This window comes from Sesamum indicum, linkage group LG3 (genome assembly GCF_000512975.1).
Source record: "Sesamum indicum cultivar Zhongzhi No. 13 linkage group LG3, S_indicum_v1.0, whole genome shotgun sequence".
NCBI classification, from domain to species: Eukaryota; Viridiplantae; Streptophyta; class Magnoliopsida; order Lamiales; family Pedaliaceae; genus Sesamum; species Sesamum indicum.
In genome coordinates, this window is record NC_026147.1 from 17,579,181 (window position 1) to 17,604,984 (window position 25,804).

Consider the following 25,804-nt stretch of genomic DNA (forward strand, 5'->3'; position numbering starts at 1 on the left):
AACACTACGAATACATGCAAACATTGTGAACGTTCTGAAAAAGGAAAAGATAATTACCAAATGGGGGCGGCTATGAAGCCGCTATTGCTTGGGTTAATTGAGAAACAAAAGCCACTATTTGGGGGTCAAATTGTAATTTAACAGATTTATTGGACACTATATATGTATAGTTTTCGGCCCGCCTCCTCTCCTCTCCCTCCGATACCAAATCAAACTCTTTTCTTCTTTCTTTCTAATGTACGGACAGCCACCGCCCTTCCGCTCTGGCGGCGGCGGCCGCGGGGCTGCGCAACCGCCACAACAGCAACAAATTCATCTGAACCCGAATCTCTTCCCAAACCCCAATCTTTTCCTTCTGCAACAAAATCCCAATTTCTTGTCTCACCTTAACCCCTTTGTCCAAAACCTTAACAGCTTCGCCCAACTTCAACAACAGTTCCCTACCAGTAGTTTCCCTGTTCAACTGAACTCCGACAATAATAACTTTCAAACTCCTAGGCCTAATGGTAATATCAACAGCAAATATCCGCAGCAAATTAAGGTGCAAAATGAGATGGTTGAAAAACTCGATAAGGCGGTGATGAGAGCTCGGGCCGACCTTTTGGCGTCTAATGAGAATGTCTCTGCGTGGAAAGTTTCGCAGGCAGCTTTGTTGATGGTGAAAGCGGAGTCTTGGGAGAGTTTGGGGATCCAAATACAGCAAGTGCCTTCGCTGAATCGTCTCTTGGCTACCGAAGGAAAGGTGTGGAGTTTTCAGCTTTTGTTGTTTGATGTTTTATTTTATTTTGTTGAAATATTTAGATGGCCGTTTGTGAAAATTATGAAGGTCCCTGATGTTGGAACAAATGAAGGTGTAACTTTTTGGTTAATTAAGGTGATGACGCGCTGTTGTTCTCGACACATAAATTTTTGAGTTAGTAGTCTCCCTTGCTTCATTAGAAATGGAAATGAAAAGAGATGAGCTAATTTTTATGGTTGTCTGGTGGATCATCCTTATATAAGGGAGTAGTTGCAGTGCAGTAACTATTTTTTTGTCCACTTTACTGTTTTATTGATTTTTATAGAATTGACATAGATGCTAAGTAATTAGGCAGTTTATGACTTCATATGGTGGTTAAAAGATGATGAGTTATTGGTTTCTCACCTTCCAATGATGAATAAGTTGTGAAAATTCTTTCTGCGCTTAAGGAATAGGTTGCATATCAGTGAGCAGAGCATCACAACAGTAGATTTAGCCAATGAGTTCCCATCTAATTACCAATTGTTTCCTAAACAATTTGAGTTAAAACTCTTTTTTCATTTATTTTTTCAAGCACAAGCATGAAGTATTGAGACCTTTTGTTATTTAATGCTACTTGCAGGAATTTCATGTCTTTAGTTTCATGTTTCCGGATGTATGAAACTCATGATTTGATTTTTGTTTCCATTTTTCTTTATTCTTTGAAGATCAATGCCTTCATCCACTGCTTTGTTGCGGTTAGAAGAATTACTTCATTATATGACTTGGAAGGGGCAATATGTGAGAACGAGGGCGTTGAACGATTTGAAGAGCTTGAATTGGGTCCCTTGGTACGGCACCCACTTGCTATTCATTATTTTTCTGTGACTTCTGATATGACAGAAGTGTGCAGAATAAGAACTGAAGATATAATTTCTTACCTGTGCGAGTTCATTGATAGTCACAAAAAGAAAGAGGTTAAGGTTGATACCTTTCTGGATTTTATTTCCAAGAAGCAATCTATCAGTGGCTGGGAAAAGCTTTGTGTACGTGTCCAGAACTTTGGGTATGTCATCTTTTTTGGCTGATCGAAAATCTCAGTATGTATTATATGTTAAAACAGTTTTACGTACTAAGGTATTATATATGATTGTAACTTAGGGGAACTTTGTAATTTGGCAATGGATTCCTACATTTTCATACACGTGTTATCTGAAGTTGTTGCATAGTGGTGCTTGAATCAGATAAACTAATTTCTTTTCCTAATAATTTGAATGAATTATGCCATTGGGCAGTATGCCCCAAAAGATATTGTTACGAGTTGATTCATGGGTAAAATATGGAGTTAATGTTAAAAAGTATTGGATATTGGTGGTTGCCAGAAATATGTTCTAGGTGACCATATTTAGATTGCTTTTTTCATGTCAGCTTCAAAGTAAAGCATGACAGTGGAAGTTAGGTACGAAGTTTTTAACCATGAAGCTATTCAACCTTCATTGGTACTTGTGAAGTCATGTCCTCAAACCTCACTATTCCTTGCTCATCCTGTATTTCATGCTTGCTGTGCAAATTTCTCTTTTCCTTTTGCTCCATAGGTTGGAGAGTGTTTATCTCTATAATGAAAGGAAACATGAATCAAAATGTGGTTTTGTTTCCTCCTTGTGATGCATGGATGTCTGGCATTTTGAATGGATCTTGCACTTAAAGCTGTAAAGTGGACTACTATGGTTGAGTTTACGAAAGCGTTTTGCAAGTTGAGTGTTTTTGTTGAAGTGCATCAATGATGTGCAAACCCCTCTTTTATTTTCAGTAATCTAGCTATTGTGTGCTATTCATATTGCATAGAAGTTCAATACAACTGACTAACAAGCAAAGCTATTAGTTGAATTCAGCTCTTTCTTCCAACAATTATCAAACCATCTCGCTGATTGTTAGAAGTTCCTCATTCTGCTCATCCTTTTCTTTAAGTTCCTGTCATCTGGTCTGGAGATAGAGATATGAATTAGGATTACTGGGTGTCGACTACTCCTGCTGGTGCCTAATTGCTTCCTCTGTATCATTCTCCTGTATCAATTGAAATGTGATACAAGGCATATGACTGTTATTTCCCCTTGTGGTAGTTGGCCTTCTATGAAAAGCTATTGTGCAGATCCTCCCTTAGTATTTATGGGACATGGTTCAATTGATTTTATGAGTACCAGTCTTCTTGTTATTTTCTGAATCAGTTATGCTTCTTATGTCCAGATTATATGTTAATCATATAAAAGAGGCGAGGCAATTGGAAGATAGAGTACTTGAAAAATGTTACCAGAAAATGAGAGTGAAATCTAGTAAAAGGAAAAAGAATCCTCCTCCCTTTTCTGCACAAAAAAAGGAGATGGATGACCATTTTACTGCAATATCTCAGCGCATGAAGTCTTTCTCGTCGGAAAATACCCAATTTTGTGGCAAACACATAAGATTCATATCATCAAGTTCAGAGGATGATGACAGTGAAGCTCATGACTATGAAGATAATCAGGACGAGAAGAATACAGAGAGCAACAGCAACTGCAGTTTGTCACAGCTAAATGTTAAAGACCGTGTCAGTAGCTGCCCTTACCCGTCAGCAACTGAAGAAATGACAAGGTTGGGATTGAAAAGTGATGTAGCGTCCAGCCCTTGCGTGCCTGGTGGTGGTGTAAGGTGCAATGGAGATAATGAGCTTTCTCGAGGAAAGAGGAGATATGAGAGTGTGAGCTCTGGCAATTCTGTGCCTCGCAAGCTGCCTAAAAGGGACAAGTTTGATGTAGATCTCAAGCATAAGCGCCATAACAATCAGGGTATAACTGGTGATCCACTTTCCACTGAATCATTAAAGGTGTTTTTTACAAATTGGAAGGAGGCATGCCAAGGGAATAATGCAGATGAGGTAGTATTTTGACTTCAAACATGGGTATTGAAGAGTTTAACAATGACCTCCATATGCATGAGCTTTTAACTTATTGGAGTGATGAGTTTGGCGAACCATCATTAGTCATATATTCATTTTAAGCTTTAGGTTGCTGAGTGAATTATACCCCATCTCCCGCAAATCTATTGCTTCTATTTCCTTTTGTGGACATTCAAAAATAAATCTCCAGTTTCTTGATCTTTTGGAAAGCGCACATTAAAGAGATGATGTTACCACTAACTCTCAACCATGACTTTTTGAGGCCGTATTTTAAATTCTTTGAATTTCACAATTTAGATATCAGACTTATATTTGTCTTCCCTTCTACATTAGGTTCTTGAAAGGATGCTTCAGTTTTACAATACAAGAAAAAAGAGGAAAGTGAAAGAAATGTTCACCTCATACCCGTTCGTTGGATTGCTCTATGCTGCTGTAAGTATATGGCTGTTTAAATTCCATTGTTCAAGACTTTGAGCTCTAAATGCTTGGCAGACTTTGTTTATATTATATCCCGGACATGGTTTGGCTCATTAAACAATTCACTGTGTTTGAAGAGTGTCTCTTTACAAATTTGTTGTAGGTCTCTTTTCCTCATTTGGTGATTGTGATAGTGTTGGACCATCATGATTTGTTGTTTTAATTGATCAGAGGAGTTCTAGGCTCACTCTTGCATGATTTGATGTTGGACAAGGCTCGGTTGCTAGTCTTCTTGAACAGTTGAACTCACATTGGCAGCATAGAAAATGCTGGAGAGGAAAATCTGTAATAAAATTATTTTAAAAATGGAGAGCAGCCTTTGTCTTTTGGTTCTTTACAACCTCAATGGTAAATGATGTTCAGGGGCCTTGCACGAATTATGAGAGGTAGAACTCTTTTGAGAAGGAGGCTTTTTAAACATTGTGATGTTGTAAATCATCAAAATGAAATGCTTAGTAGAATATGGAAATTATCTCTACTGTTCTGCTTGGTATCTAGACAGTTAGTTGGAAAACATCCCTCTTATAATTTGATACCTGAGTTGTTAAAATAGGTGACGGGAAGAAAGGGAGACTATGAATTATTTTGAAAGGAAAAAACTAGTTCGACATCCCTTCTATTCTCCTTGGGTTTTATTCTTTAATATAGTTAGTGATTAAGCATAAGATGAAGTTCAGGATATGAAGTCCTTGAAGTCCTGGGAATTTGTTTCAGAAGATAAAATCATACAGGTATTGTTTTGAATACTCTCAAAGGGAATATTGACTTGGTTATGCAGTGTACCTGGATTTCTAATCCTACGTGGATACTTGAATACAAGTTTGGGGAACTGTAGAAATTAGACACTTTTGGCTTCATGCTGTGTGAACTCCTACATGATTTAGCTAATGATGAATAATTGATTTCCACTAGACCACACTACTCTTATGTCTTATTAATGAGGGTATGTCATCCTATTATTTGCACTGAAGCTCCTTCATATGAAATTTGTGTTGTCTTGCCTTGAGGTTAAAATACATATTAGGAGAAACATGAAATGAACTTGCACTTGAGCAATTGATATGACTGCAGCATAAGCAGAATCTACATGGTGCTGCTTCAACATATAATGATGTTAAAAATTTATGAAAAAGTAGGTTAAGCACTAGGTAAGATAGGGGTCACACTAGGACAAGGAAACATGTAGAGTACTACTATAGACTTGGTTTGATTAGATCGCATATAGGTGTAGTTCTTTGAACTTCTTTCTTTGAGCTAAGACTGAACTTTACTTCTATTTTGGTGTGACATCTTCTTGGCAAATTTAGCAGCATTGTCATCCCATTCTAATTCTGTATCATTTTTTGACTTTTGGTACTTTTGTTTAAATGGCTGGTACGAATATGCTGTGGCTTGTTTATTTTCTATTCCCAAGTTAAATCTGATCTTTAGCCCACTTTCAGAGAGTCCATTAGCCCTTTGTGTCCCGTTTTTGTAGTAGTTGTTCTGCTGGGCTTTGTTCTTAAAGCCTTAACTCCGGATAGCTCCCCTTCCTGCAAAGCATGTATGAAGATATTCTAAAAACCCATAACCACTTTCACTTTTCCTGTATAGGGACCTCCGCGGACCTGCTTATGCATTTCTTCTCCTTCATCTATTCTTCTACTTTCTTTGCCTATTTATGAACAGCCGTTTAGCCAACTATCCACCTTCCTATGTCCCTGCTACCGATGCCTATTTCTTCCTATCTATCCCCCCTTCATTCATGCTGCCACCAGCCAGTTGTAAATGGTGTGCGAAGTGGCGCAATCTTGTCCACCTCCATTTTAAAAAAAATGGTGCCTTTTTCTGGGCACCATGAGCTCCTGGTTGAAGCTCAGCCTTAAAAAGGCTGGGCAGGGCTTTGCTGCTTATAGAATTTTTTTAGAAAAGAAAAAAAAAGCTGAAGAAAGAAATCTCAATTTGTCCTAGACTTTTTCCCCCCGTCTAAGGCAGTATTTCTCCTCTTCTTTTTGTGTTTTTGTTTTTCTTGAAACTTTAGTAAATTGTTGATTACTATTATGGTTGATTTATTGTTATTAATGTCATAACTCAACATTCTCGCTATTATATAAAATAATGAGCTAAATAAATAAATTTGTAATTTTTCTTGCTAAATTTTTTATTATGCTTTTTTCTTGAAACTTTTGGCTAAAAACCAAAAACCTAATCTTGAACATGTTGATTTTGGTAATGATACTAATGGTAAAATATAAATTGTTTATGCAAATATGCACATGCACGATGGGCTGTGGAAGGATTTACAATACCTTTGCACCATGCACCTTTAATCTCTATTGCTTCCGGCCGTCTCCTTTCTTCCCCATTCTTCCTCTCTTCCCTTCACACAAGCTGCCTCCATTATCTGCTCCTCCTTTCTCTCATTGTCATTGGCCTTCTTTTCCTTTCTCTCCATTACCCCACTGCTGCTGTCCCTCCACCTCCACCTCCACCTCCACCTTCACCTTCACCTTCTCCTTCCTGAATTCTACCTCTTCCCATCAGCATGCTTCCACCTTTTCTTTTCTGCTTCCTGGCTGCCTCCATCATCCTGTGTTCTTCTCCACTCTGGCCCTGTCCCTGCTTCTTTTCCCCTTTCCCTCTAGCCATCACTGTCACAGTTTCTGTCACCATCTTTCCTCTAACTTGCACCACTTGACGGACCCCACGCCTCCGCCAGGCTAGCACCACCTTTCTGCCAAAACCAATTTGGGAAGCTTCTATGGTCAATTGAGAGAAAGAACAAGCGGCACAAAAGAGGGAGATGGTGTAATGATGTGTCAGGTGAGAGGGGTGGCTGACTGTGACATCCATGTTGCTGCTTGCACTCTTGCCAGATCAGGAAAAGAAGATGGAAGGTGAAATGTAATGAAAACTAATGAAAAATGAAATTGAAACTTATTGGATTATTGGATGCAGAAGCAATCTGATAGTAATATTTGTGAAGTCACACATATCCGTTTATCTTTTGAACAAGAATCAATGATGTGAATCTTCCCTATGCATTCTTCAAGTTCCATACATAACTATTACAGTGGGTCCTAGGCTCCTAGCACTAAATCTTCACTCTTGAAAACTACATCTTAACGGTGTCAGCTTGTTTTGCAATAGCTACCAGAATAAGCCCACAGCTTCTTGTCATGCTGCACCACTTTATCTTGCTTGTGTAAGGTTTACTGTTGCGAAAATATCTCTGGCTAACTAGCATCTGGTTGTTACAGGTGACATATATGAAATTTGGAGTGTGGGATAATTTGTATGACACATTCCAAGCTTGCAGCCAACAAGGGATGGACGGCAAACCATTTGAGGGTTCAGCTGATTACATAAGCATTGATGTTGAACTAGCTAAGGAGGATGTTGTTTCACCGCCAAATTTTGTCACAAATAAACATGGTGAGCCATTCTGGTTCAGTGACCTAACTGATTTCTTGAAGTATTTTATGATTTTGTGGCTTTTTGTGACCGCGTCCTCTCCTTGAGTGCATTTAGCTTTATTTATGAATTAGACATGATTGCAGGTTAGCTAATGTTCAAATTGACAGAAAGATGAACAGACAGCAATAATGTTTTTGCTGTATATTTCTAATTTGAAGAGAAAGAAAATTCCAGTTCAAATGGTGTCACCTTAGAATGCCATTCTATGCAGCCTTAAACTTTAGTAGGACTGATGTCGACACATGTTCTATTGAGTTGTTGAGTTAGCTCTACCTATGACCTAAAACCCTGTTTGCTTAATCTTAAAGTTAACTTATATTTCTTAAGCTCCAAAAAGCATGCTATAGTGAATCAGGTCTAATAAATAGCTTGTGAATTTTGGGTTTCAAGTGTTATTCTAGTATCCTTATTCGTATGTTATTTGGTAGCTTTTCAGAGACTTTGTTAAATCTAAAATTCTGATGCATTTTGCTGCTCTACGCGTCATGTTTGATGGTGCTGGTTGATATGCTGTTCTTCTCTCAGTTTATGTCTTTATTTCTGTAGATGTCACAGCTGAAGATATTGCAAAGAAAATCTCTGAATATTTTGAGGATTACATCTTGAGCAGTAAAAGTCCGTCCCGGGGAAACAGATTTTGTTTCTTGAGGAAGCTTTGTAAATGCGAGTATTGGCTAATTGAACAATATTCCACTAACAAGTTTGAATTGCTCGGTTATGGAGATTATGTTATGTTCCTAGAGAAATATATGCACCTTCTGCCTCATGCATTGCAATGCTGCATAATCGGAGACATATCTGAAAATGTTTCTTTGGAGGCACATTTGCTGCCGATTGAGTTGGATGTGTTACTATCACAAGCTTTAAATAGTTTGGGGGGAAATGAAACTATGAACATGCGAAATATTTCTCAGTTGCTGGCAAGACAGTTTCCTTTAGTTTGCTTTAAAGTAGTGAACAGTGAACATATGCCTAATTTTCCAGATCTTTTACAAGAAAAAAGATGCAGTTTAACATCAAACTCTGTTTTGTTTTCTGCACCATTGTTAAAATTGAACTATGTGGGTGATATGTTGGCTCAAGATGAGAAAAAAGTAGAAACTAGTGGGTTTGGTAGTAACATGATAACTAGAGAAGGAATAATTGCTCCAGTTACGACCAAGGATGCCATTGAGGTCTTACTTAAAGCTCCTATGTTAACTGACTTGAACTTTTGGTCGCACTGGGATATCTTGTTTGCTCCTTCTCTTGGTTCAATGGTGGAGTGGTTGTTGAAGGAAGTCAATACAAAGGAGTTGCTGTGTTTGGTGACCAAGGGTGGGAAAGTAATCCGTTTGGACCATTCTGCTACCCTAGATTCATTTTTGAAAGTTTTCATTGAAGGATCTTCTTTTGAAACAGCAGTGGCACTACTATCTTTGTATGCATTATATGGTGGTGAGCAGAATGTTCCTCTATCACTTCTAAAGTGTCATGCACGACAAGCCTTCGAAGTGATTATTAATAATTATTTGGAGATGGAATTAGATTACGATAAGAATCTGTACAAGCATGGGAAGCCATCCTATGATCAGAACATAGTTGGCAAAAGCGCATCTAGCAATTTAAGGTGCAAGTTACGCAACAACTTGAGTATACTCAATAAAGCCGCTACAGTTATGTCGAGGTTTACACTTGATTGTTTGAGTTATCTGCCAATTGAATTTTGCAGTTTCGCTGCAGATGTATTGATTGCTGGGTTGCAATCTCATGTAAATGATGTTCCTTCAGTTATATTGGCCGAATGTACGCAAATAGAACGTGTCATGCTTCATGAAGTGGGGATGTCTCTTGGAATAATGGATTGGGTTCATGATTACTATTCCTTTTGTTCCTCTCCGATGACTGAATTTTCTCCTGGATCTTCATGCTTAGATGTGGTTAATTGTCGGTCCAATAAGGGATCAGTGATTGGGCAAGGTGAACCATACAAGGATCCTTCTTCTTCAGGTGAAATGTTGGTCTCTTGTGGTGTAGATCGTCATGATCTCAAAGTTAAGCTGGTCAGTGGTGGAGCTGATTCAGCTGATGGTCGGGTTGCCAATTCAGAACGATTGTCAGTTGTTGATAATCATATTGATAATGATCCAGCCAAAGTTATTGAATCTATTCGGCAACAAGAATTTGGTCTAGATCAAAGTCTTTCAGCTACTGAAATTAGAATGTTGGAGAAGCAGCATGCTCGATTGGGTAGGGCACTCCATTGTCTTTCACAGGAGTTGTATTCTCAGGATTCACATTTTCTTCTAGAGCTGGTATGCATATCCTCATGCCTAGAAACTTTGTTCTAGCGTGAATTTAAGAACTTTGTTGTGAAGAATGAAGCAACCCCTTAAAAGATGCTAAGCTTCTCTATGTGGATTATCTGCAGAACACTCTTGTATTTCACATTTGTGCTACATTCTCTTTTTACTCTGTTCGACTATTTTCTGAGAGTTATATTTATGTATGCGGTATAGAATGTTTTCCTGATGGCTATAGTAGCTTTATTTATCTGTGAGGGCCTGCTAGTTCGATCATTTTGTGTGATGTAAAGAGATGATTAACAGAAGAATTTTTCTTTAAATAACTAATCTTTCAATAATAACTGCTAGTTAAGTTCATAATAAAACAAATATTAGATCTTATTTTGTGTCTTAGGCACTCCTGCCTTATTTTTTTGTTTTTCTGATCATCTCATACATGTGCTTATGCATGTCTTTACATATTCTACCTAGCGTAACTTTAATCTTTTTTTCCAAAGGACAATAATATTACTTACATAAATTTGCCCCCACACTCATTTTTCTTTAGAAGCCACACTTTTAACAAATCAGGTGTTACTAATTCTTTGGTGCATATAGAATATACAGTATACTTAAATTATGTGCAATTTTGTTGACTGTTAAAGTGCCTGTAGTGTGCTTCCTTGCACTGTTGTGTGAAGCAGATCTCTTTGGTGGCTGGCTTGCTCTGTTGATTCCCTTCCATAGTTAAAGTTAGAATCTATGTTTGAGTTTTCGTATGGCTAAATTGCATTACATTGGCATTTGTGCTGGTTGGACATTTAGTCATGGAAGTATCCTTGTATGTGGCTTTAACAGTTGTTCCTCCTGGGTTTGAAAGTCCTAAACTCAATTGGCAGAGAGTTCTACATCACTACATGAGACTTGAAAAACATAGTTTTACAGTTTCAACCTTAAAGGTATGGTTGAAAATTAGCAGTATTCACGTCATTGGTTTTAATGAGGGTACCTCAGGAAAATAAATCTACATTTAGGAAACGGGGCAGAGCCAGAACATCCCTAAAAGAAGTTAGACTTTTCAGGTTGTGGGACAGGGATTGTGTCATAAGTGGAGGATATTATATGTTTACGCAGTGGCTGAATGGATGACATACAGTAGCTATTTAATGTATTTGGGAATATATTTTGACTATCCCCATCTTTACATGCATATTGGCATGTGATATCATTCTTTGTGTTTGCAATTGTCAAATGCAGTACGTATTATTGTTCTTTACACTTTTGTTTCTGGCATTTTCCTATAGGTTCAAAATGCTGATGATAATATCTACCCTGGAGATGTGGAACCCACTCTAATATTCATTCTTCATGAGAAAGGCATTATTGTGCTAAACAACGAGCAAGGTTTTTCAGCGAGTAACATCAGAGCACTTTGTGATGTTGGAAATTCAACAAAAAAGGGTCATAAAGCTGGATACATTGGGAAGAAAGGCATTGGCTTCAAATCAGTATTCCGGGTACCATTAAAAGGCATTTCTGTTGTTTTGCAAGTCTTCTTTCTGCATGGCTTACTTAATAAGATGGTTCAAAAACGTCATACAACTGTCAACAGAAGGAAAAAAATCACTGACATTTGCTTCTGGTCTATTTCTTCCGTGCAAGGAAGGAGTCACAGGATATTGTAATAATTTCTTACATGTTATGGATTTAATTTCTTCAGACCATGTCATTGTTAATGTAAAAGTACTTCCAAGACAAGATCTTGTTTTCCTGTGAGCTTTTATATGTGCATGAATTTCTCCTTTAATGTTTTCCTGGAACTTTCTGGAAGCCTGTGCTCTAACATAATAGTTCTGGGTTACTAATAGTTAAAGCTTCAAGATTTAGAAAAAAGGACAGGAATAGAGATTACACTAGACTTGGTGAGGATGTCTGGTAGAGCTACTTGAAGCCATTTTGAAGAGCTACATTTGTTAATCTAAATCAGTCCATGTGCATGTGAAGCCACATCCCATGTTAATACCATATAAACTGTCAGCAGAATTTTCTGCTGGAGTGGTATTTAGATCCATCTACATATCATTGGTGGATTAATCAATTTCCATCTACTCTCAGTTGTCAGAATGAAATAATCCTATTTTTTTCTTGCCCCCAGGTTACTGATGCTCCAGAAATACACTCCAATGGCTTTCATATTAAATTTGATATAACCGAAGGCCAGATTGGTTTTGTTCTGCCGACAGTGGTTCCCCCCTGTGATATTGACTTGTATACCAGGTTGGCATCTGCAGATGCTGGAAGCATGGATCAGAACTATTGGAAGACATGTATCATGCTCCCTTTTAGATCGAACTTGTCAGAAGGGCTTGCGATGAACAACATTTTATCCATGTTCATGGATCTTCATCCATCTCTCCTTCTGTTTCTGCATCGTCTTCGTTGTATTGAGTTTAGAAACATACTTGATGATTCACTGATTGTTATGAGGAAAGAAGTTCTAGGTGATGGATTAGTAGAGGTTGCCCTTGGTAATGAGAAAATGACTTGGTTTGTGGTATCCCAGAAATTAAAGGCAGACATAATTCGTTCTGATGTGCAAACAACAGAAATTTCTATAGCATTTACGTTACAGGAGACAAGTGAAGGAGGATATGTCCCAATACTGGACCAACAGCCTGTTTTTGCATTTCTTCCTCTGCGGAAGTATGGCCTTAAATTTATTCTCCAAGGTGATTTTGTTTTGCCTTCATCAAGGGAAGAAGTTGATGGCAATAGTCCATGGAACCAGTGGTTACTGTCAGAATATCCTAATTTGTTCGTTAGTGCTGAGAGGTCGTTTTGTGATCTTCCTTGTTATAGGGGAAGTCAGGGAAAAGCTATTACAGCATTTATGAGTTTTGTTCCTCTTGTTGGTGAAGTGCATGGATTTTTCTCTAGCCTACCACGAATGGTAATTTCTAAATTACGCATGTCAAACTGTTTAATTCTTGAAGGTGATGAAAAAGAATGGGTTCCTCCTTGCAGAGTACTGAGAAATTGGACTGAGCAAACTCGTTCCCTATTACCTGATAGTTTGCTTCACGAGCATCTTGGCCTTGGGTTCCTGAATAAAGACATACTTCTCTCAGATTCATTAGCAAAGTCTCTGGGTGTGGAGGATTATGGACCAAAAATTTTACTTAGGGTTATGTCTTCACTGTGCCGTACAGATAATGGTTTAAAGTCAATGGGCTTGAGTTGGTTATCTTCTTGGCTTAGCACTTTTTATGTTATGTCATCCCAATCTTTTATTCAAATGTCCCTAAGTTTCGGGACTGAATCTGATTTGATATTTGACCTTCAGAAAACTCCATTTATCCCTCTTTCAGATGGTACATATGGCTCACTGGATCAGGGCACAGTTTGGTTGCATACTGAGGTGGTAGGCCAGGGTATCAATGAGGAATATCTTCTCAAAGCTTTCCCAAAGTTGTATAGTAAACTGCGAATTGTGAGTCCCAACCTTTTGGCTGCAGCTGCCTCCATCGAGAGCTCATGCTCTGACACAACTATTGTAGAGAATGTTATAAAGATGCTTTATAAAGTTGGTGTCCAGCGCTTAGCAGTTCACGACATTGTAAAGGTGCACATCTTACCAGCCATATCTGATGATAAAAATACAGTGGGGAAGGAAGAACTAATGACAGAGTACCTTGCCTTTGCAATGTTCCACTTACAATCAAGTTGTGCTACCTGTAGCATAGAAAGGGGTGGTCTTATTGTAGAGTTGCATGAGAAGGCTCTAATTCTAACAAATTATGGCTACAAACGATCTAATGAGGTGCCTATCCATTTTAGCCGGGAGTATGGAAATCCTGTTGATGTAAATAAGCTAATCAGTGGCCTTGATATGAAATGGCATGAAATAGACAGTGCCTATGTGAAGCATCCAATCACCAAATCTGTGTCTGGTGGAGTGTTGAAGTGGAGGAATTTTTTCCAGGAAATAGGAGTAACTGACTTTGTTCAAGTAGTTCAAGTTGACATAAGTGTTCCTGATATTCCACTTGTTAATTCCAAGGATATAGTGTGTAACAAAGACATCATGTCCAGTGATTCAGTTGTTAAAAATTGGAAATCTGAAGAGCTGTTTCACTTCTTGTCTTGGATATCTTCAAGAGGTGATGTTGAAAAGTCCAAAATCCTCTGTGACATTCTTGATAGATTGTGGGATGACCATTTCAGCGATAAGGTTACTGGTGATTGCGTTGATTCCTCTGGGGAATCCAAACCATTCAAATCATCATTTATAAGCAACCTTCAAGATTTCCCATGGATGGTTTCAAATATCAACAACAAACTTCATTATCCTAAAGATTTGTTCCATGATTGTGTGACAGTAAACTCAGTTCTCGGCGTTAGTGCCCCTTATACTGTTCCGAAGGTTAGTAGTGTTTTTTCTGGTGAATATTCCAAGGCTAGTCTGATTGTAATATCTTTGGACTTCTAATCATTCAAGGGATGTGTCAGGGTTTTTGCTTTGTCACATTAAGATTCATGTTTTACTTCTTTTTCTTCTTGTAGCTATAAGAGCTTATACAGTTCATTTCCTTAAAAATCATTACTTCAAAGTACGCCAGCTAATCAGCTAAGCCTTTTTACAAATATAATTCTCCTGTTATGAAGGGGAGTGCTACAGTCCTTTCAGGATGTCCAACTGTTGATATATTACTTACATAAACAACTTCCTTTCAACACAAGATGTGATGGCGAAGATTTTGGCTTTTGTTTCCGCCTAGGAAAATTTTACTATAGTACTTTCAGCCTTATCCTATTGCTGTCATTTTGCTCGTTGATGCCCTTGAGATAATTATGAGAAAAAAACAGTGGATATTAATCTTATTACTTGCCCATCCGTGTTTTTACATAGAAAAATCTCCCTTGAGTATTCTTCACTTGATAATCAGTTGATTTTAGACTTTGCATATCAAAGTTATCACAATAGGACGGGGTGTAGCTATTGATTGTACTTTTTATATTGGGATATGCCAGACGCATGTATATATCAGATGTGCTTTTGGTGGAACTATTTATATTCTTTCTGTTTGCAACAGGTGAAAAGTGAAAAGTTGCTAGCCAATCTTAGTTTAAAAACTCAAGTTACACTTGACGATGCTCTATCCGTTCTTAGACTTTGGAGAAGATGTGAAGCTCCTCTCAGGGCTAGGTATTATTTCTGGGTAACCATACTTGATTTGTTGAGATTAGTAACTGTTAGAACTTCCTCTAGCCAGGAAACATCAGAAATGAGTTATTTCTTTCTTAGTATCATTGATTCTTTCTTTGGAAATGACTTAGTTACTTTTCTTGTCCGTCTTATCTTAAATTGCTCCTCGATTGGGCCATAATATGTATGTCGTGCCCTGTCCTTTCATCAAACTTTTCGGTCAAATTTTCTGCCCCTCAGACCTGTCTAGCCATCTTTGTTCTTTCCCATTCAAATAAAAAAGGCCTTAGAATTCATTTACATTTTATCTCTCTGAAAATGTTTAGGCGGTCGAACTTGTTATAATAAACTACTACAGCCTTTAAAATTTTTATTATGATTTCTTTTCTCCAAGCATACTTTTTATAATTATTGTTTAAGTTCTGTTTGATCGTACCTTAGTTTCTAATAGTTTGAGATTTTATTAATTTTTTTTTCTGCGAAATTGTGCATGTTGTATTTTTCATGACATAGATATGATTTCATTTGGTTACGGCAATGAAATCAGGCTTAAATTGTTGACCTAGTTTTGGTGGGTTACTTGATCGGAAATTTGATGTTTGACATGGTAATTATAATTTTCTGTAAATTCTAAAGAAATATACACATATATATATATTATTTATATCTCGATACATTACATAATAATGAGAGTATTCACAATTAAAGTAGGTAAGAAGTTCATTCCCAAAATACTGTTCCCATTTACACTTTCTCAATCTCTTTTTCTTGACTGGTTTCCCATTATCCTATACTTCTCATTGTTACCCTATGGTACATGACTGCATAAAAACATGAGAATATTAAAAGTAGTTCTTTGGACTTATTTTATTTATTTTTTTCAATTTGAAGTAAATTTCACAAGTCGGTTTTTCGTTAGTTAATCTTCTATATGTATACAGCTGCTTATGTATTTGTTTCGAAGAATGGTTCTTTTGTATAAGCATATAGTACGTTTAATAATGACCAACAAGACTGCGAGGAAGCTGTGAGAGTTGCTCCAAGTTCTGCTTTTCTAACTTGTGATTTGCCTTTTGTTTATGCTAATTTGTTTAGAAGCTTTTTCTTGTTCTAATTGTTATGTAAATATGATATATATCATTTATTTTAGAAGCTTTTTCTTGTTTGAATAACATTTACATTTGCGTTTGTGCTTTAATAATTACTGACTTAGAAGGAAAAATTGCAGCAGGAAAAAACTTATATACTTTGAAAATAAAAATCCACCCCCTCGACTAAAATTGCTGGCCTCCAACCTGTGTATGCTATAGCTTTATGCATTTGTCGAGACTACTTCAAATTCAGGATCTACACATAACTAGGAATGTGATAGGATGAAAGTATTGATTTTGTTTATTCTTAAAAAGTTATCTAGCATATTTTTCTAAGGCTTATTCATTGTACTGTGAGAAAGGCTGATAAGATGAAACCTAATCTTGAAAGCAGATAATAGTTACACGGACTTTATTATGCGAAATTAGGAAAGTTATATTGTTGGTTGTTGGACATAATTGGACTATAAGTCACCTATTCCTGTTTGGATTGGGGCTCAATGACATGATGGTATAGTTTTTCAAGTGTTAAAGGTACTTTGAGTTACTTTCTTGGACTCTTTGCTTAGCTGAGTTTCTATTATTTGGAGTGATAAACTGTATATTTTGTGCTAATAGTGGTTTCTTGGATTTATTTGTGTTGGTCATTTACTTTTTGCTTTTACATCTCACTAATTTGAGTGGTATTTCCTTTGTCTTTCCAGTGTATCACAAATGTCCAACTTCTACGCATTCCTGTGGAAGGGAATGACTCTTTCAAAGAAGACAATCATAGAGGAATTACGTGCAGGACCTTTCATATTTGTTCCAAATACATCTGGCTATTCAGATGGTGATATTGTACCTGGTGCACTTTTATCGCCTCAGGAAGTTTATTGGCATGACAATATTGGATCAGTTGATCGGGTAAAGCCAATTAATCCTGCAAGCATGGCAAGTAGTCGCAACAGAAAAATAATGTTGTATAACTTGTACCCAAACCTTCATGAATTTTTTGTGGACGAGTGTGGAGTCAACAAAGGTCCTCCTTTATGCAGCTACCTGGAGATTTTGCTGCAGTTATCCACTATCACATTACCTCATCAGGCAGCAAAGAGGGTAAACTATTCATGAGTTGAACTATATTCTTGCTTTGTATACTGATTATCAGTTTATTACTTAGAGAGTTAGTTTGATTTTTGTCTGACCTGTATTATAGGTGTTTGATGTGTTCTTGATGTGGGATGACGCACTGAAATCTGGGTTAATGAGTTGTGAAGATGTTGCGTACCTGAAAGAAAGTCTCCTGAAAAAGGACTACACTGTGCTTCCTACTAGACAAGATAAATGGGTTTCTTTACACGCATCATTTGGTCTAATCTGTTGGTGTGATGATGATAATTTAGGAAGGGAATTCAGACACCTTGATGGTGTTGACTTCCTGTGTTTTGGGGAATCCGCTGATGCAGAAAATCAGATGCTCCCGGCAAAGGTCTCGATGATAATGCAAAGACTAGGAATTCCTGCCCTCTCTGAGGTTCTCTTTCTGCTTTTCTTGCTGCCCATTCTCTCTATATCATACGCATAACGAACATACGTACATGTACATATTAGTGTGGTCTGCATACAAGTTTGTTCCCTTGATTTATTGTTGCGTGATAATATGGAGACATGAATTGATATTTGGCTACAGAAATTTTCTCCATAACGAGACCTCATTTTTCACTAGATACACCTTTGTCCTTTTGGCCTATGCATCTCAAGTTGGTACTTGCTTGCCTGAACAGAACACCCTAAGTTGCTGTGGTCGAAATAATCTATATTTTGCTGTATGAACATCTGTCTACTCTGGTAACATGTAGTTCAAATTGTTATGTCTAATTTGCTGCTCCTCTCTTCATAAGATAAGTCTTGACTATTCAAATGTGTGCGAATACGCTGTACATAAATCCTGAATTTGGTGACATATGTTTCCACACGCATATTTATGTTGGTAACTTTTAGTTTTACATGTTTCAAGAAGAGAAGAATACTATCCTCAAGGTTGAACTTGTATATGTGAACTTATCATGTTGTAATGCATCAAAGAGAAGTTTTAAGTTATGTTCGCCTTTTCTGCTATTTGTGGACTATGACATTGGACAAGTACCTTTTGTGTTGGTAGCATATCAATTCTGGTTAGTTTCTTCCATAAATAGCTAACAGCTTTTGTGTTAAAGTTTACCTAATCTTTACTTTATGTCATATTACTAATTCATTATCATGTATTTCCATGTGCACATTTATCCTGCTTCTTATACATTTTTAATGTTCATACTAGAGTTTAAAGTTATATATGATGTCTCTTGATGAGTTGATGTTTTCATATTATGTTGTGCTATTATAAATATAACTCCTTTAAATTGCTGTGTTGAGTAAACAATATTAAGATTCTAAAACAATAATAAAAGTGAGCTATATTATAAGCAATTATTCATTGTTGGATAAAGGATAATTTTGTATGTTATGTGCTGATCAACTGACTGTCATTTTTTTTCTTGCATTTTCCTTATCTTTTTGATTTGCTACTTTGTTAAATACATGTTTCAGATTTTGTAAGTTGCCAATGACCTGAATCTGACCATTAAATTATTATGTGTTATAGCAATACATTTAATTCATTTCTTGTCTAACTTGACATTAGTGATTTATATACTTTTTCATCTTCCTATTTATAAATTCTGATTCAAGTTCTATTTTTAAAAATACTTAGAAAAACCGACTTACAAATACACTTATATTTGATCAATTTTTAAGTTTGGGGTTTATTATTTTAATATTAGACTTTTACTTCTATAGGTTTACATAAAAAAATTTCTACTCAAAATTCCATTTCTGTATATTTTTGATAAATAAAATTACGTTTGTGAGTCCAGTCAAACTTTTTGTTTATATCTCTATGTGGAACTAATATCAGACATGTATTCTTTAAATAGATTATTTATTTAAGAGAATACATCATATTTATTACCTAATTCAATCACTTTACCTTAAAATCTGTCATGTTTTTATCATTTTCTATGTTTATGGAGTAAATTTCTGTTATTGGGATAGCATGTTATGGAGATATATTCTTCATAGTCTTATGCGTATAATGATACACATGATCAAATTGAAGAGGAATTTGTTCGATTGGTGGCCTTTATTTTATCCAGTATGACTATTTCCTTTATTTTCTCGATACATATACCATGATTCTCTAACCATTTGAACATGGTATAGCATGTTATGGAGATATATTCTTCAGAGTCTTATGTGTATAATGATGCACATGGCCAAATTGAATAGGAATTCATTCGATCGGCAGCCCTAATTTTATCCAATATGACTATTTCCTTTATTATTTTTTTCGATATATTTATCATTATTCTCTAACCATTTGGAACCATAAAAGGTTTCTCTAAATCTCTAGTGTTTCTAATATTAATTTGTTTACTACTAAATCATATTTGATTAGGTAGTGCATTTTCATAAGTTTCCAGAAACATCATTTTTTTCGTAATAGAAATTACTATTTTCTTTAATATTATCTCGTGTTTAATTGTTTTGCAATTTAAAAATTTCCGATGCTGCTGGGATAGGGTTCTTTCCTACAATTTCATTTTTCTTTCCTTTTTTGTATTTTTAGTGTTCTACCAATCATAATGTCCATTGTTCTAAGTAACACTTGGACTTTATATTATGCATATATTATCTGCTCCTATAAATTAAATTCATTTCATGCGTTTCAGAATGGCTATATGTCTGTCGTTCTAATTCACTTCTTGACACTTATATTATGCATGTATTTTTTGGTCTCATTAAATTGAATTCATTTCATGCATTTCATAATGACCACCGATACATTTTATAATTTTGCTTCTTGTGCCAGGTAGTGGTCAAATTTTATCAATATGTTTTCTTAGTTTTATTATTTTAGTTATTGGATTTTTAAAATTTGTAGCATTATTTTATAATATTTCTACTTAATCCCCATTTCTGCATATTTTTAGTAAATAAATTACTTTTATCACTCTGAGCCTAATTTGTTTATATCTCTATGTACTACTTCAACTCGTATATAATGTACGTATTCTATAATAAGTTTAAAGTCATTTAAGAGAATATGTTGTACATTTTACTTAATTCAATCCCTTGACCTTAATTCTATTTATTTATATTTTATGAATATTAATTTGATTACTTAATTTCGTTCATATTCCTTTGTATGCACTTGTATTATTATAGATATAAAAGTACTCCTTTTATATAAGTTGGTTTATATTTATACTTCTTTTTAGAATATTCTTGATCCTGCTTGTTAATATTTTTTAGTTAATTTTTCACTAATAAATTTTATGTTTTTTTGTAGCTATAAATATGTTTTTTTGTAGGTATAATTATGTATCTTTACAAAGAATATTAATATTTTTAAATTTATGATTATGTTTGAGGGGAATAATATGCATGTAAGCATGTTATTATGTTTTTTGAATTTATGAAGATAATATCTAATGAGGATCACCCATGCTATGTAGTTCTCCATTATTACAGTTATTTCAAGATTTTTTTAACTTTATGAATAATTAATCTTTATCTATTAGTATATCTTGATCAAATAATCCAACATATTTTAATGCCTCTTTGTTGTATGGGTGACTTAAGTAAATATATAGATCACAATAAAAGGTAAGAATGCAAAAAAAAAAAAAAAGAAAGGTGTATCTTTTTTATGATTTTATGCCAAGTGACAATTCCTTGCAAATGTGTATATTTTTTATTAAGGATATACAATGCATATGCATGCATCAAGAGATGCATTTAAGATAGTAGGAATTTAGTCATTCTATCAAAGAATTATATAGTCCAATGAATTTGTAGAATTTTATCACAAAATGAATTTTAATTAAATATGTTGAAGTAATAAAATAACATAAAATTTATGATAATATTAACCTATGTAAGTACCATTTAGAATAACATTATTGAGGGATAGTAAAAGTTTAAACAGATATTCATGCTCTTATAATACTAAACTAAAAATTGAGTTGGAGATATAAGCTATTGGTACCCCCTTCCAATTTCTCTGATTATTTCTTACTATTTCATTTTCTACTATAAGGGTATGTTTCAAAAGATATTGTGCATATAAAATGAAAAATAGTTGGTGGGAAATGAATATACATTATAATTAATTGGAAGTTAATGAATATAAAAAATAATGAATATGACGAGTAGTTATTGGAACTCGTAAATATGAAAAGTAATTAATGGGAGCTAATATATATTGTTTTACATTGTACCATTAAAATTAGTACATTTTAAGGTTAATCTAGTCATACCAAGAGATCAAAGAAACTTTTAGAGTTATTTATACTTTTAACATAGTATCAGATAGGATATAGGACACATTCTCTAGACATTTAGAATGCTAAATGCTTTGGTGATTTTATATAAGAGATTCCTCTAAATGCTTTGGTAATTTTATATAAATTTATTTCCTAATAAATCACATATCACTAGATCTTGAATTTCAATAAATTCTGTGACACCCCATTTTCTTTAGAAAGTATTGTTTTCTGTTCAATTGCATTTATAATGTAAATATTTCCCATGCCACATAAGAGAGGATCCTTTTTCCCAATTTTATTTTGTTTTATTTTGATGGTGCTCTACCAATTCACCTTGTCATATCCATTTTCCTATTCACTCCCAGACACTGATATTGTGCATGCATTTTGTGGTCTCATTAAATTGAACTCGTTTCATACATTTTACAGTGACTACTATTGCATTCTATATTTTGCATCTTATCTTGTGCCACGTAGTGGTACTTCAAATTATGTAAACATATGTATTGTCTTCGTTTTCAATTTTTAGATGCCTTTTTCTTTTTTTTTGTCCATTTCTTTCTATTTGGTTCAAATGAGTTGAGCCAGCTTACATGCCCGGTGAGCTGGCTTGGTTAGGCTTGCGTTGTGCTTGAAATCAAGTTGGTGCTAGCTTTTTGAAGGATTTTGAGTTTTTGTGTTTTATTTATCATGCTTTTAATGTTATGTGACGAAAGCCTTGTAATGATGTTAGAGCAATAGTAATATTATTATTAATAAGAATATTGGAAACGGTAACTTATTTCTTATTTTATGATTATTTTACAGCATAGTAGATTCTCTCATTATATAGGAAATAAAGACTGGACATTATACTTTATTTTTGTTGTACTATAAATAATACAATAAACAAAGAAGACTTGAAATTGATGCAGACAGCATAATTTAATGTGCTTTTATTTGAAGAGAAGGAAGATGAATTGAATAACTAATAAAATAAATGATAAAATAAATAACCTTAAATATGCATGAATAAAAATTATTACTAAAATATTAACTTTAAAGAGATGGTGCAAAGATAACTATACTTGAGGTATTTTGGTTTTTTATGCATTTTGCCAGCCAATAGTAGTTGTTCTAAATCCTTCCCATTTAAGTGCTACTATATGTAAATATTTGAAATAGATAAGAACAAGATTCAAACTAATACAAATTTTTAGGCACAAATGACCAAAAACCTTGGAAGGCTTTTGTTTGATGTTGGACACGAGCCTGAAACTTTTAAACCTTGGATTTGAGCGTGACTTATTTGCAACATTAATTCATTTTTGCAACGATCTTTTAACTCTATTGAATCAATTTTGGAAGGTATTAATTTAAACTTGAATACTTTGCAGCCCTATGATTATTTTGTAATGGGCCTTTGTAAGTTTCTAATCAGTGACTATTTGCATGCAGTGAGTACTTCCTCAGCTCTTTCACCTGTTACTGTTTGCTTGCAAGTCACTAAGTAAATTGAAATAAATTGGTCTAGTCTATTAAATCAATCAATTGTGGACTATTACCTAGAAATGTGTTCTTAGCAACTGCTGTGTCCACTTTTTGGCAGATTGTAACTCGTGAGGCAATTTATTATGGACCAGCAGACTGTAGCTTCATATTTTCCCTAGTGAGTTGGGTTCTTCCTTATGCTCAGCGCTACATCCATAATGCATGTCCCGATAAATATTTTCAGCTCAAGCAGTCTGGTTTTGAGAATCTTACACGTCTGAAGATTGTTGTTGTTGAAAAGTTGTTCTATCGGAATGTTATAAAGAAATGTGAGATTACATCGAAGAAAAGACACGAGTGTAATTGCCTTCTCCAGGTACTCAATGCTTATAAAATCCTATTCATAAGACGCTTATTGATGTTAGTTTGGTCAGTGACCTTCATTTCTGTCACTCTCTCTGCAGGACAACATCTTATATTGCAGTCGAGATTCTGATCCACACTCAATATTCTTAGAGTTCTCCAGTTTACTATATAATGGGACTCCTGAATTGCACTTCGCGAATTTTCTTCACATGATTACAACCATGGCCGAGTCAGGTGCAACTGAGGAGCAAATAGAGTTTTTCATTTTGAACAGCCAGAAGGTGCCACAACTGCCTGCTGAGGAATCTAACTGGTCTCTTCAATCTTTCTCTTCATCAATGGAGAACGATGGTACACAGCTAGAAAATGGTCTTGCTGTAAAAGTTGAGGAACAGAACTCTGCCATGTTCAAGAAGCGATCTGGCATTAACTCAAACTGGCCACCTGTTGATTGGAAAACTGCACCTGGGTTCAACTCTGTTGGTGCCTTTGGTTCAAGAAAACCTGGAGTCAGCAATATTGCAGAACAAAATCTTGGGCAAACTGATATATCTACAATTGAAATCAACAGTGAATTTAATATTGAGGTTGATCCTTCAGCAATCACTCATGGAGTAGTTTCAGTTGAGGAGGAGATTCCACAATCCCAGTCTATTCTAAGAAACTTGGTTGCTTCTAGCACGAATGTAGTGCTTGATTCTGTTCATTTTGTCGCACCAGATAGCAAGAATGTTGTTCCATCAAATTGTAGTGACAGAGATGAGGATTTCGCACAACAGGCATTGCTTACAGGGAGACTGGGGGAACTTGTAGCCTTCAAATATTTCCAGGGTAAAGTAGGTGAGGTGTTTGTTAAATGGGTCAATGAAATTAATGAGACTGGGTTGCCTTATGATATTACCTTAGGAGGTGATGATGATAGTAGGGAATATATTGAAGTTAAAGCAACCAAATCTACAAGAAAGAATTGGTTTCTTATATCAATGAGAGAGTGGCAATTTGCAGTTGAAAAAGGTGAATCTTTCAGCATTGCTCATGTAGTTTTAGCAGATAACAATATGGCAAGGATCACAATATACAAAAATCCGGCAAGATTGTGTCAGCTTGGTAATCTGAAGTTAGCAGTTGTGGTGCCAAAACAATAGAAGTGTTTCTGCCTAAGCATGTTTGCTTTTAGGTATGAGTTTTTGTGCATGGGTTTGTGGCTTGTTTACCCTGCTAGTCATGAAAAGAAGCTCCTTTTTCGGCATAACCATTCTGCATTGAGGTCCTCTGCCTCAGGTCTTCAGAAGACATGGTAAGGTCCATAATTGCATGTCTCAATTTACTAAAGAGCCATGCTTGTACCAGGACTAAGAACTTTGGCTTGACAAAAGGTTGATTCAAGTTTGCTGCAAGCAAAATAGTGTTCATTTGTGTACACACAAGATCAAGCAACAGTTTCATGTGCCAGTGGCACTGCCATTCGTGGTAGTGAAAGAAGTTCATATTTTTCTATAGGCTGGCCAAGAGAATTATGGAGCTTATGGAGGTAAGTCAGCATTTGTGATTCAAACAGACTTAGTATACTATTGATGAGATTGAAATGAAAAACCATTCTCTGATATACATTAAGCAATTAGATAATGACAATACGATCTTAAGTTTCTCTCTCATTGCATGCAGCTGGTTTTCATGCAGGCATATGTTCGTCCAATCCTCTGGGTTCCTGTCATGGTCACGAAGTGCACTATTGTACAGATGTTCGGGGCTTCCTATGGGAAGAGCTAGTGCATATGAGGATTTTGATTCATACTGGGGTTTGGACCTCCTTGCACATGGGCTGAGGTTTGCTCCATATGTCCCAAGGCAGGAGATAAAAGTAAAGTTTTTCCACCTTCAACTACGCGATGGTCTTCACAATGTTTAAAGTCGGAAACTCGCATCCCTTTTTCATTTGTTAGGAGTAAAAGACATTGTGCATTATAGTGGGTGTGATATGTCAACTTGTTCTAAAGCTCGAGGATGTGATGATATTTTGGGATCTATGAGATTATTAAAACATAAAACTGCTTGGGTTAAGAGGATTCAAGTAGCCAAAACATTCTTTATGAATATTATGGTTGTTACTGAAAATGGTCTTATTGTTGCCTCGTGGTGGAACACAGGTTTCATCAACTTATGGGATCAGTTAATGTTGCTTTGTTTGTATGTAATATAAAGCTTTTTCTTTGAGTTACCTTCTGCGAAGGTCGGTACAGATGTTAATTATCTAGTCAATTAATTAAGTGAAACTCAATAATTTAATTCAATCAATTTAAAGGTGCTAAACTTAAAATTAATTAATTTAATTAAATAATTCTTGGGTCATTCATGAAACGAATTTTTCATATAACTGATCTAATCATTTATACTCTCATTGAATGGATTAAACTAATTTATTTATTTTAGAATTAATTTTAAACTAATTTTGTAGTGACATGCGTGCGACTCTTTA

The 25,804-nt window shown here is 35.4% G+C and overlaps 1 protein-coding gene across 4 annotated transcripts; it reads left to right on the forward strand.

Annotated features, from left to right (window-relative positions):
• LOC105158654 lies at positions 202 to 25,546 on the forward strand. Of its 4 annotated transcripts, none has more exons than XM_011075479.2 (14): positions 202 to 742; positions 1,447 to 1,784; positions 2,963 to 3,629; positions 3,984 to 4,082; positions 7,367 to 7,541; positions 8,130 to 9,877; positions 11,152 to 11,364; positions 12,003 to 14,270; positions 14,941 to 15,053; positions 16,849 to 17,242; positions 17,343 to 17,660; positions 23,081 to 23,338; positions 23,427 to 24,859; positions 24,994 to 25,546. In XM_011075479.2, exons 1-13 carry the CDS (start codon positions 236 to 238, stop codon positions 24,471 to 24,473), a joined length of 8,145 nt encoding a protein of 2,714 aa, XP_011073781.1. In that variant the 5' UTR covers positions 202 to 235; the 3' UTR covers positions 24,474 to 24,859; positions 24,994 to 25,546. The 4 variants fall into 4 exon arrangements, with proteins under 4 accessions (XP_011073781.1, XP_011073779.1, XP_020548015.1 ...); XM_011075477.2 differs by having other exon boundaries at positions 25,009 to 25,546; XM_020692356.1 differs by lacking the exons at positions 202 to 742; positions 1,447 to 1,784 and having other exon boundaries at positions 3,418 to 3,540; positions 25,009 to 25,546.

Coding starts and splice junctions, on each gene's coding strand:
- LOC105158654 (XM_011075479.2), top strand. CDS start 236: ATGTACGGACAGCCACCGCCCTTCCGCTCTGGCGGCGGCGGCCGCGGG. Junction 15,054..16,848: donor GAAGCTCCTCTCAGGGCTAG/GTATTATTTCTG, acceptor TTGTCTTTCCAG/TGTATCACAAATGTCCAACT. Junction 17,661..23,080: donor GAATTCCTGCCCTCTCTGAG/GTTCTCTTTCTG, acceptor ACTTTTTGGCAG/ATTGTAACTCGTGAGGCAAT.